The sequence below is a fragment of the Pithys albifrons genome, chromosome 5, assembly GCF_047495875.1.
Source record: "Pithys albifrons albifrons isolate INPA30051 chromosome 5, PitAlb_v1, whole genome shotgun sequence".
NCBI classification, from domain to species: Eukaryota; Metazoa; Chordata; class Aves; order Passeriformes; family Thamnophilidae; genus Pithys; species Pithys albifrons.
The window spans coordinates 31,991,029-32,004,042 of record NC_092462.1 but is presented as its reverse complement, the minus strand read 5'-3'; the positions used below and the strand labels follow the sequence as shown (position 1 = coordinate 32,004,042).

The 13,014-nt window shown below is 43.9% G+C and overlaps 1 protein-coding gene across 1 annotated transcript; it reads left to right on the top strand.

Moving 5' to 3' along the window:
* Positions 1–6,176: 6,176 nt before the first annotated feature.
* On the top strand, positions 6,177–12,639 carry LOC139672321 (syncytin-A-like). The gene is made up of 2 exons (XM_071556144.1): positions 6,177–6,303; positions 10,628–12,639. Exon 2 carries the CDS (start codon positions 10,884–10,886, stop codon positions 12,048–12,050), a length of 1,167 nt encoding a protein of 388 aa, XP_071412245.1. The 5' UTR covers positions 6,177–6,303; positions 10,628–10,883; the 3' UTR covers positions 12,051–12,639.
* Positions 12,640–13,014: the final 375 nt, after the last annotated feature.

Here is a 13,014-nt window from a genome sequence, read left to right as displayed (position 1 = left end):
TTGCCATGAAATTTTTGTAGCTGTCAAATCTGTAATAATCCTTCCTCTGGGTAATGAGAAGAAGGATAATAAACTCTACCACAGTAACAATGCTCCTATACTATTAAGCATCTTGCTTCACTGATTTGTGTCAAACCAGGTTTGTGTTTCTCACTTGAATAAATAACTGAGGGAAAGCCAGGAGATATAAATTCAGAATAGTTGATCATTTTCTCAGTGGAGAGAAGTACCCTTTGCAAAGCTAAGGGGATCTATGTGGTTCAGAATACTCGTTAATGACTAATCACAGATTGAATCACTCTAGAAATGACAGTGAGTAGTGTTGTTATGGGTTTAGCCAGGTGGGCTTAAATTTAGGTTTTAAAGTTCAGCTAGGCCTAGGATTGTCAGCTGATTTAAGCTGGGCTGAGCTGACTGCTGACTTCTTCTAGCCAATAATATTGTATTCCATACCATACTACATCATCTCAAAGGGTGTAAAATCCAGTGTGTGGGAGTGGCTTAGTTAGTTCCATCATGGCTGCACTAAGAGTAGGACATCTAGCAGCTCCTCTAATATGCTAGGCCCTGCTTCTGTTGCCTCGCATTTTGTTTGCATTCAGGGAAGTAGAAATATTTTGTTGTTATACTTTCTCTTTCTTGCTGAGTGTCTTTTGGAGTGCTTATGAATTTAGAGTAATGGGCTTTGTATTAATTGGGGAGTGGGAAGTTATTCCTTGTTATATATATGTAACTTGTGTAAGTGTGTGTTATATTGTAGTATTCTCTAATTTTCCTCTTTTCTGTATAAATACATGTAGTTAGTTTCAGCATAGACCTGCTTTGAGGGTTTTTTTCCTTCCTCTCCCTCTTCTTTTTTCCCTTGGCTGGTTGGGGGAGGAGGAACCCTTTCAATCTGTCTTGGACAGCTGGCATTTTGCCAGCTCAACCCAGGACAAGTGTGTTCACAAAGTAGCCAATGATAAGAAGATATTCAAGACAGTCAAGACAAAGAATAACTGCAAGGAGATGTGCATCTTCCTTTACAGTAACTGGTTATCTTGGGAATAAAGTGACTGCTAAAAATTCAGTAGCTAAAGTAAGATACAACACTGTGCTAATATCACAAACACATCATTGCTTGAATGTAAACCTAGCGACCAGTGAATGGACTCATTGTTTTCTGCCTCAAAGCAGTTCATGACACAAAGCCACAAAATCTGTTCTCTCATACATTTTAACAGGAGAATTCACTTTCAGAGTTGCAAATAAGTTTAATCAGTCACAATGACACTATTATTTTTGCTTGTTTGCTGTCTTAAATTGTGCAATCCGCTCTAAAATTTCAGAAAGGCTTGGTGTTGAAGACACATAAGGATGAGGGGGTGGTTGGAGAGCTAATGACAACAAACAGACTAAATTCAATGTTACTGTATGGACTGTAAGGTATTAGCAACCAGTACCTTTAAGTTTTTACCTATATTCAGCGAAGAAAAGCTCAAGGATTTGGATAAGCAGTTACCACAATCACAAGTAAATTTAAACAGGAGCAAAATATACTCAGGTTGCATGTGCACTCAACATGGTTTTTTGCAATAATTGAAAAATTAGACAGTTCTCATTGTTAAGTGAAAATAGGTTTATCTGACCACACTCTCAAATAGCATAATTGGAGGACTGCAAACTGCAGTTATCAAGAAAACAGGAAATCAATTCAATACAGTACATTTGTAACAAGTAATTTTCAGCAATTATTTCACTATACGTGGTTGTGTTCAGTGAGAGTATACATAGTGAAGGAACTACTTTTGTATAAATTAGATTATGTTTTACATGAATTCAAGAAAAAATCCTATATAATCTGTTTTAGTCTATATTATTCATAGCTCTTAATGCATGTTATGTAGCATTATTTACCAATTAAAAGCTAAGCACATGTAAATAAACTTTCAAAATAAAAACAAACAAACAAACAAAACAATTAATACTTTGAAACTCCTGTGTTCTTGCAACATGTATATTTGAACATGATCTAGTGGATTATGCTTGTCTAGCATGAGCCAAGTTTACACTTGAGATATTTATCCTTTTTCTAAGTTTATGATATGATAAAGATAGCAGAGAAAATGATGTACTAATTCTGTGGACTCCTCCCCTTACTGCTTAACACCCCAGTAAGTTAAAAGAATGTTCCTCAGGTACTCTGCAGACAGCATTACTCAAGACAAAGTTATCCATACAGTATAATCACCTATTTGGTTCTCAAAACTAACTGGTGGTTGATGTGATGGTTGGAGGCCGCCTGCAGAGCAGCAATCACGAAATGATGGTTTTCGACTCTCAGGGGAGAAAATATGGATGTGATAAATCAGTAGCTACCAAAGCAAAATGGTGGCTAAATCACATGACTTTAACCACTCGTGAAGCTCTGGATTGAAAAAAGAAGGTGTCATGTTCAGTTTATGTGCATCATGTCACCTGAGACACAAAGTGATGAATGGTGGGAATGCTGAAACTATGGGAATATAGTGTCAAAAGGAAAACATTCTCTAGCTATATATACTTCATTCATTCTCTTCCCTTACTCCATTGGCTCTGCTCTCCCATGTCTGTGATGCATCAAGGCAATAGAGAATCAGTCAGGCGAGAGGAGATTTAGACCATTTGAAGACTAGGCACAAAAACAAGCCCAGGAATTTTCTGATACATCACACAAACCCAAATTAGTAACAATGCTGAATAGCTTTGCACTAAAAAGTAACCCCTTTCCAAAGCAGCCAACAGTTACAGTTTGTAACCTAAATGTGCATTACTCTGCTTGCACTGACATTTATTTCCATCTGCTGTTTTATTATTCATCCCTTTGACTGTAAGTGTTACCATAAGTTGTTTGTCGGCTATTAAGCAGAACAGAACTGGCTAAGAGGTGCACTATGACCTAGCTTAGCTGAGTTATAGCGAGGTAACAGTATGATTTGGAGATTATATGCATGTTCAGATCCTAACATCCACAGTTCTAAACACCCACAGAGAAAAACAGTCACAGAGAAAACTCTGTTTAGGTTTCAGAAGCAGAGGAGAAGTCAATAACTATTAAATGACAGCTGAAATGTGACTCATTCTCCAGACCTGCAATGTATGCTGTGCAGATTTTGAAGTACATTCTAAAATCAAGTGATGTTGCCTTCCAGTGCAATCTGTGAACAATTTGTGACACACATTGAACCAATTTATATACAAAGACCTTGTGGAGGAGAGAGGATTGTTTTTACAGAGCTACCTAGATACATGCATTGCCAGAAATAGGCATTTCAAAAGTACACTTTCACTAGTACAAGTACTATCATAAAACTCACTGGCAAAACTTTAACACTTTTTGTTGTAGTAGCATTATAAAAACAGCTCTGAGACAAATCATATTTTCAGAAGTATTCTCTCTTTTATTACTTTCATTAATATTGTTCCTTTTTTTTCTTTTAGCTTAAATTGAAGCATTTAGTTATGAAGTACATTAGCTATATTTAGAAGTCTCACAGTTAATTGATCAATGAAAATAATCCAGGAATCATTGCATTTCTTTTGTCTTTAACTGTGCCTGATGGCAGAAAACAACTTGACAGATCTACAAGCAATCACTCCTTGAAGGTTTCCAAAGTGGAAAGTGCCTTATAGGCAATTTAGTTCGATTCTTTATTATATTCAGCCTTAGCAAGTCTCCAATAATATGTAGTAGAAAACTTCTTTGCTGCAATCTGAACCCTTCAATTCTTGCCAAAGCTTACCTCACTATGACGAACAGTTCTCTTCAATTTTGCTGCTGCCTTTTATGTATTAAAAAATTAGTGTTTTCCAATAGTCTTTTTTCTCTTTAGGTGAAATAAGACCAGCTCACTCAGTTCCTCCTTTTGGAAAGAACTCTAATAATTTTACTTATATTTCATTCAAACTTCTTCACTTTTCAAGGTGTAGTTTATTGTTGTAGCATATTCTGCACCACTGGCCAGCTTGGAGAGAGTTTATTGGTCTTGATGCCGAAAGGTTTTTTTTTAACTTTTCAATTTTCATATTTTGTAGATTTTAGAGACACAGTAGATGCAATGCTGTAGATTTTAGTGAATTAATATTTAGCAGCTTGTGGCACAAAGTCCTTCTATCTCTACCCCTGCTCCAGAACAGGCAGCTAAGATCTGCCAGCTGTTTAGTCTCTTCCTCAAGGTACCTGATTAAGGCATATCAGAAGAGAACATAAACATGGAGCAGTGTGACCCAAAGCCCTGGAGAGCGTCCAAGAGACCTTTGTGTACTGAAGAAGAGGAGGTGGATGAAGACAGAGGGTCCCAACGACCCCAGCCCCAATTCAACGGGGGTGGGAACTGGGAGGGGACAGAGGTGGAACTGGACATGTGGACAGTAGTGATTGGATAGGTTATATTATAAAAGCTATAGAACTTAGAGCTTGCGAGCGCACGCGTCGATGTATTCCTGGATGAGCGGGGTTGCTCATTAAAGTGCCTGCCCATTATCTTATCTCCTACAAAACTTGGCTCGGAGTCTTTTTTACAGACTTCTACGGCAACAGTTTGGCGCCCGAAAGGTGGAAGCAGGACCTGATTCACTTCAAATTCCTGGTCCGGACCACGGAGGTGAGATAACGGGCAGTTACTTTGGGTTTCTGTGGCATTTGGCTACGGAAAGGGGGGATTTTTGCCCCTGGTAGGAATACGGAAGGGCCGGGAGGGAGAACTGGTCTTAGGCCTAGCCAGTTTCCTGGCCTGGAAGGGCGAGGGTTTTCGCCTGGGAGGGACGGGGTTGTCCCTTGAGCCTCGGGAAGGGCAGACCACGCAGCATTTGCAGGAGGGTAGCAGGCTGGGAGGCCGGCTGCAAGGGGGACGCCTCTTGTGAACTCCGGAGTCAAAGCTGTCTGGTTTAGCCTGAGGCACTGGTGGTGGTGTTGCTAAAGAATCACTATGGGCTGCGTTCAAAGTTCAGAGGACGAGATACCAAAAGATTCCCCTTTAGGCTTGGTTTTAGATCACTGGAGTCCTCTTACTGGTTCTGAAACATCTTTGAAGAAACAGGAACTGTGTAGGCTCTGTCTTAATATGTGGCCACTTCATTGTAAGCGTGGGGGAAAGGTTTGGCCCAAAACTGGGTCTCTTGTGCTAGAGGATGTTTTACAGCTAATTTCGATCTTGCATGCAGAGGAAAGATGGAATGAAGTGAAGTATGCTGAGTTGTTTTTGGCCTTTTTGTCCCATCCAGAATGGATGAGAGGGTATGAGAAGGGTATTTCTAAGGCTGGCTCCCCTGCTGGGGACTCGAGAGAGCCTGTGTTTGTTCTGGGAAAGGCAAAGGGGAAACGGCATGGAAAAACCAAGAAAGAGGATATTAGCCAGGTTTATATTCCTAAGGAAGAGGATTGGGACCTCTTAATTGCTCCAAACTTGAGGGCTGGAGCAGCCGGAGGGGCTGCTGGATCCGGTCCCGGAGCGGGGGCAGCGGTGGCTGCTGGATCTGGTCCTAGAGTGGGGGCAGGGGCTGCTGGAGTAGCAGTTCCCAGCCCAGGGCTGCCGGCGGGACCTGGTGGAGCAGCAGCGGGGGTGGCTGCTGGAGACGGGGAGTTGCTTGTTCCCTTACCGAGGCTGGAGCTGGCAGCACAGAGCGTGCAGGCTGGTGGAAGCGGGGCTGACGCTCTGCAAGCGATTGATGGGGCTGCGGCTTTGCAGCCAGGCACGGCAGGGAAAGCCGGGGCGTTCGTTCAGCGAGGCGCGGTTACCATAGCAACAGGGGCCATAGGAGCGGCTGGAGCCGGGGCAGAGGCTCAGGTTGGAACGGATCTCACGGCTAGAACAGATCAGCCCGTGGGAAGGGGAGATCATGGACCTGGAGGGGCTGTGCTCGACCCCCCAGGGACGGCAAAGCCGGCAGGACCAGCTGATCTTATAGATTTCAGTGCGAGCGATGGTGTGGTGGCAGGAGCCGCAGGAGGGGTTGAGGTGGTACCCAAAATGGAGAGACCTTCTCCATACAACCTGGGAGCTTTCGATCCTGCCTTCGAAGGCAGGGCCAGGCATGCCTCCTTCCCCTTAACACCTCCCGTTCCTTACCCGTATGGATTATATCTGTACCCAGGGGGGTACAGTGGAGGCGGGGTTGTCCCCACTGCTCCGCCTTGGCATACAGAGCCACGGAGCAGAGGCGGGGGGGCAGCGGGGGAATTTCCTGCTTCGAGCTCACAGCAACAGGGAGCAAGGGAACAGAGGAGGGGAAGCCTCCCCCCACTTTTGTTGCCCAGGAATAAGGAATCAGACGTGGAGCCTTCAGGTGATGAATCGGATAGCTCAGAGGAGGAGGAAGCTCCTGTGGTAAAGCCAAAAGTGAAAGCTTCTGCGGCGCCCACTAGGAAAGTAGGGAAGAGATTGCTGACTGCCTTATCAGATCCTGATCCCATAGCTAGGAGAACAAGAAAAGGGAAGGAAAAGCTTGTGCTAGAAGCTCCTTTAAGGCAGGCTATGGGAAACCAAGGTCCTATGTATATAAAGACTCCTTTTTCACTGGTAGAGCTGCAGCAGTGGAAGGCTTCAGTGGGGTCATATAGAGACAATCCCGATAAAGTTGCTAACTATGTAGAAAGGGCAATAAAGACTCAGGACCCGGATTGGTTCGACCTGGAAGTGCTGATGGACACCCTATTGGACAGCACAGAGAAAGAAATGGTTAAGAGAGCAGCAAAAGCTGGAATTCAGCTGCTGAGGGCAGCTGGGCAGATTTCGGGGGAAGTTCTGCAGATATTTCCCCCAATGGATCCAAAATGGGATCCTAATGTGCCAGCACAGAGGGAAGCACTGACACGATACCAGGAGTATGTGGTTTATGGGTTCAGACATGCTATCCCAAAAGCAGTGAATTGGGCTAAGATGTATGAGGTAAAACAGGACAAAAATGAATCTCCTACTGATTTCCTGAATAAGCTGAAAGATGTCATAAGAAAATACACAGATATAGATACAGAATCAGACACAGGGAAAAAGCATTTGGTTAATTTGTTCATAGGCCAGTCTGCAGATGACATAAGGAGGAAACTGCAGAAGGCAGGGGACAAAAAAGATATTAGTGAGTTGCTGGATATAGCTTGGGTGGTATACCGGAATAGAGAACAAAAGGGCAAAACAAAGGTGTTGGAACTGGAAGAAGATGACGGTCATGGACACTGTAACTGCCAGGAGCGTCGTAAACACAATACCCAGAATAAGGGGTGTAAGCATCATTACCAATATGATAGGTGTTCCTACTGTAAAAAGAAGGGGCACTGGAGAAAGGATTGCCCAGACCTGAGAAAGGATGAAAACCCTCCTCTTCCCCCTCCAGTCCCCCAGCTGACTGTGAGTCAGAATGCATGAAGCAGACCGGAGGTTACTACCCCAGCAGAACCTCTGGTTATAGCTAAGCTGGGGGAAGAAGAAGTTGAATTCTTGGTTGATACAGGTGCAGCTTATTCTGTGTTAAACACCTTGGAAGGGAAACTGAGTCATGATTCTATAACTGTAGTTGGTGCTACTGGGGTAAGTGAAACCAGGCCTTTCTTTAAGCCTCTGAAGTTTAAATTAGGCAAGCACTGGGTAACTCATCAATTTCTTTATATGCCAAACTCTCCCAAGCCTTTACTAGGCAGAGATTTGTTAGAGAAGTTGGAGGCTGAGATTAAATTCTGCAAAGGGGGAAAATAAAAGTCATAATTCCTGATACTAAATATATCGAAGCAGCTACCTTTTTCATACAGGAAAGCCACGAGGAGATCCCAGCAGAGATAGAGGATGCTGTCATCCCCTTAGTGTGGGCCAGTGATTACCCTGGAAGATCCAGGCAAGCAGAACCAGTAAGCATCACTCTCAAGCCAGGAGCAACACCGGTAAGACAAAAACAATACCCTTTGAGCCTAGAGAGCTTGAAAGGATTAGCACCCCTAATTGAAAAGTTTCTCAAATTCAAGCTATTGGTAGAATGTGAATCCAAATATAATACCCCTATCCTGCCTGTGAAAAAGGCCGATGGCAAGAGCTATCGTTTAGTGCAGGATCTAAGGGCAATTAACAGAATAACAGAGGACATACACCCTGTAGTGGCTAACCCATATACCCTGCTCACCACATTAACTGATGATTTAGGGTGGTTTACTGTGCTTGATCTCAAGGATGCCTTCTTCTGTATTCCTGTGCATAAAGACAGCCAAGAGCTCTTTGCTTTTGAATGGCAGAACCCTGAAACAGGAAGAAAGACCCAACTCACCTGGACAGTTCTACCCCAAGGCTATAAGAACAGCCCAACGCTATTCGGGAACCAACTAGCTAAGGAGCTGGAGGAATGGAGAAGGCAGGAGCCAGAGGGAATCCTCCTACAGTATGTCGATGATCTGATGCTCGGCACGAGAAGCCGGGATGAATGCATCAGACTCACTGTAAGTCTTTTAAATTTTTTGGGTTTAAATGGATATAAAGTCTCAAAAGGGAAAGCACAAATTGCAAAGGAACTAGTCATCTACCTGGGGCTGGAAATATACAAGGGACATCGACGGCTCAGTGCAGACAGGAAAGAAGCCATCTGCCGTCTCCCAGAGCCCCACACCGTCAGAGAGATGCAGGCTTTCCTGGGCATGGCAGGATGGTGCAGACTTTGGGTGGCTAATTATGGACTATTAGTCAAACCCTTATATGGAGCACTGAAAGCAGCCCAGGGAGGAGTCGTGGAATGGACTGATGAAACTAGAGCTGCATTTAAACAGCTGAAACAATCCTTGATGTCAGCTCCAGCACTGGGACTGCCAGACTTAACCAAACCTTTTGAACTATTCACACACGAGCAACAAGGTGTTGCCCTGGGGGTACTGTCACAGACCCTAGGATGCCAGCGCAGAGCTGTGGCTTACTTCTCCAAACAGCTAGACAATGTCAGCCAGGGGTGGCCGGGATGTTTACGAGCTGTGGCTGCGACTGTTATCCTAATCCAAGAAGCTCGGAAACTCACCCTGGGGCAGTGCATTGTCGTGTATGTACCCCATGCAGTTCAGGCAGTGCTTGAGCGAAAGGGGGGTCACTGGTTGTCCCCTAGCAGAATGCTCAAGTACCAAGCTGTGTTGTTGGAACAGGATGATGTTACCCTGAAAACAACATCCAATGTAAATCCTGCCATGTTTCTGTCCTCGACACTAACTGACAGCGTGCCCGAGCATGATTGCTTACAGACACTAGAGGAGATCTACGCCAGCAGACCAGACCTGAAGGACACACCCCTTGAGGATCCAGACTGGGAGCTGTACACAGATGGGAGCAGCTTCATGCAGGATGGTAAGCGTTTGACAGGATATGCCGTCACAACGAAAGATGAGGTGATTGAAGCAAAAGCCTTACCAGCAGATGTATCATCCCAGAAAGCAGAACTAATTGCATTAACGAGAGCCCTGGAACTAAGCGAAGGAAAGAAGGTAAATATCTGGACAGATTCTAAATATGCTTTCAGCGTGGTTCATGCCCATGGAGCAATCTGGAAGGAGAGAGGCCTGTTAACTGCTCAGGGCAGTGGAATCAAACACGCAGACCAAATTAATGCACTTCTGCAAAGCATTTGGAAACCAGAAAAGGTGTCTATCATTCATTGCAGAGCTCACCAGAAGGGGAAAACAGCCCCTGAATTGGGAAATCATTTTGCTGATCAGGCAGCAAAAAGGGCTGCAGAAAAAGGCATCCTGCCAGTAATACCACAAAAAGAAATTGACTTGACAGGATTCACCCCAAAATACCATGAAAAAGACCAGCAGTTAATTAAGTCCCTTAACGCAGAAATTAAAGAAAGTGGATGGGCGGTTACACCCACAGGACAGGTTGTAGTTACAGCCCCAATCCTTAGAGAAATAGCTCTGCAGGAACATGAAGCTACACACTGGGGAAGTGAAAACCTTCTAAAGCACCTAAAAAAGGTAATCATAGGGACAGGCATGACCGAGGTCGTGCAATCCACTGTTAGCAAATGTGAAATTTGCAGGCAAAATAATCCTGACACAACCAAGAGAGTGGTGCTAGGGGTAACAAAGGCTGGAGACTTTCCTGGAGATTACTGGCAAATAGATTTTGCTGAGTTACCACCCAGAGAAGGGTATAAGTACATACTGGTACTAGTTGGCACATTCAGTGGATGGCCTGAGGCATACCCCTGTCGCACCAACACAGCAAGGGAAGTGGTAAAAGCTCTACTTAACCACATAATTCCAAGATTTGGAGTTCCTCTGGGAATGTCATCAGACAGAGGGACACATTTCATTGCAACCATAGTTAAGGAGGTGTGTCGTACCCTCGGAATTGTTTGGGACTTGCATACCCCCTACAGGCCTCAGGCGAGTGGCAAAGTTGAACGCATGAATGGTACCCTCAAAATGCAAATCAGTAAAATTTGTCAAGAAACATCCATGTCATGGGTTCAAGCTCTGCCTCTGGCTCTCCTGAGAATTCGTATTCAACCAAGGCGGAGGGATAACTTAAGCCCTTATGAAATACTGTATGGGAGACCATACCAAGCTCCGCACCTCCCGGGGGACATTCACATAAAAGGGAAAGTTGATTTACAAAAGTATTTAATGGCTTTAAGCTCTACTTTACAGAAACTCCAGAAATTTGTTGAGCTATCCAGACCAATCGGACTAGACACACCTGCTCATCAGTTCCAGCCCGGAGACTGGGTCTACGTCAAATGGTGGGACAACGATCCGCTGCGAGCTAAGTGGAAAGGACCCTTCCAAGTCCTGCTGACTTCTTTTACTGCAGTTAAAGTTGCCGGGAAAGGACCCTGGTTCCATTACTCCAGAGTGAAGAAAGCATCAATTCCTGGGACAATTGACAAAGCAGAACCAGACACTGATGACGATGATGCGGCTTAGACTGCTTCTTCTGTTCATGTGGTCTGTACAGTCGGTAACTATGATGCGAGTGTGGAATCAAAATTTACATGTAACCCTGGTGCAAAATGTGTCTAAAATCCTTCACAAAACTGACTGCTGGATTTGTACACAAACACCAGCAATTGATGATAATGAGAGTGATTGGCCCCTGATTGGTATTCTAATGAACGAGACAAACTTTGGTGAGACTTTCGGAGTCCCGGGGACATGGAAACTAGTTGAGAGAGCCTATTATTCAATACCCCTGAGCAATGTAATTCTTGGTCAAGACGATCAAACTGTTCCCTGTCTGTATATTAATGTTACAGGAAATGTCACCCTTCCTACCTATTGTGACACCAGCACAGCTACCAAGGGGTTAACCCCAAAGATGGTGATAAAAATGGCAGCACGACCCTGGAGAATAGTCCCTAAACAGGGCTCAGGGTGGTACTGGATCTGTGAAAATGAAGCCTGGAAAGTTTTACCCCTCAATAAAGACAGGGTCTGCACTTTAGGAGCTGTGATACCAAACATAACAATCTTTGACCAAATTGACGAACAAGAAGGGTGGGGAGGAATCTATCCCAGAAGGGTAAAGAGAACCAATAATCCCCTTATAGATCGTCCCACACTTTTCCACAGCATAGTCAGAGCTGCAATTCCATCCTTGGGAGTAAGTGAATTAGAAAAAGCAGTTGTCAATATCTCAGCTATCCTCGAAAACCTCCAAGATAAAACCACAGATGCTATTACAGCTTTGAAAGAAGAGGTCCACAGTTTGTCTCGTGTGGTTCTGCAAAATAGAATGGCCCTGAATTTGATACTAGCCTCACAGGGAGGTGTGTGTAAAGTCATTAACACTAGTTGTTGTTCCTACATAGACCAAAGTGGAAGAATTGAGAAAGATCTGGCTGCAATTCGGAAGCAAACCAAAATTCTGCATCAGGTAACCCTTGATAATGTCTCATTAGGCCTGGATGATGTTTTCCACAAGCTCACGTCATGGTTGCCGAACTGGACCTGGATGAAACAGCTGTTTTTGGTAGTGATATATATAATTAGTGTTTGCATAATCGCTTATTGCATGATCAAATGTTGCAAATGCTGTTCATCTCTTTGGTACAATTTCAAGTATGGAAAGTAGAAGCGAACAAAATTTTGAGTTTTGTCCGTTTCTAAAAGGGGGGACATGATGCCGAAAGGTTTTTTTTTAACTTTTCAATTTTCATATTTTGTAGATTTTAGAGACACAGTAGATGCAATGCTGTAGATTTTAGTGAATTAATATTTAGCAGCTTGTGGCACAAAGTCCTTCTATCTCTACCCCTGCTCCAGAACAGGCAGCTAAGATCTGCCAGCTGTTTAGTCTCTTCCTCAAGGTACCTGATTAAGGCATATCAGAAGAGAACATAAACATGGAGCAGTGTGACCCAAAGCCCTGGAGAGCGTCCAAGAGACCTTTGTGTACTGAAGAAGAGGAGGTGGATGAAGACAGAGGGTCCCAACGACCCCAGCCCCAATTCAACGGGGGTGGGAACTGGGAGGGGACAGAGGTGGAACTGGACATGTGGACAGTAGTGATTGGATAGGTTATATTATAAAAGCTATAGAACTTAGAGCTTGCGAGCGCACGCGTCGATGTATTCCTGGATGAGCGGGGTTGCTCATTAAAGTGCCTGCCCATTATCTTATCTCCTACAAAACTTGGCTCGGAGTCTTTTTTACAGACTTCTACGGCAACAGTCTCATCATAGGAAACTCATCTGATCTCTAATTTTGGGTAATAGAATCTAAAATGCTGTGCATGCAATGTGTCTACCCATGCTCAAAGTAATCCTACATGGTTTTGGTGACGGAATGGCACTGATGAAATTAGAAACTAAAGACTTTTTTTGACATCAAGACTGAGGTGTCATACAGTTCAACAAGAAATGGCAATTACAGTGGCTCAGACTTCAGTATGCTGGAGATTATCACCTTGATCTGCAATTTATGGGTACAGTTCTGATTTTCATAGTTATTAAAAGTGCAAACACTAGCAGTTTGGCATCTATATTTTAAAGAGCTACAAATAATTCCAAGTGCCTTACAATTAAATAAATATAAAA

What these genes read in the sequence shown, in the direction of transcription:
- LOC139672321 (XM_071556144.1), top strand. Translation starts at nt 10,884, where the DNA reads ATGACGATGATGCGGCTTAGACTGCTTCTTCTGTTCATGTGGTCTGTA.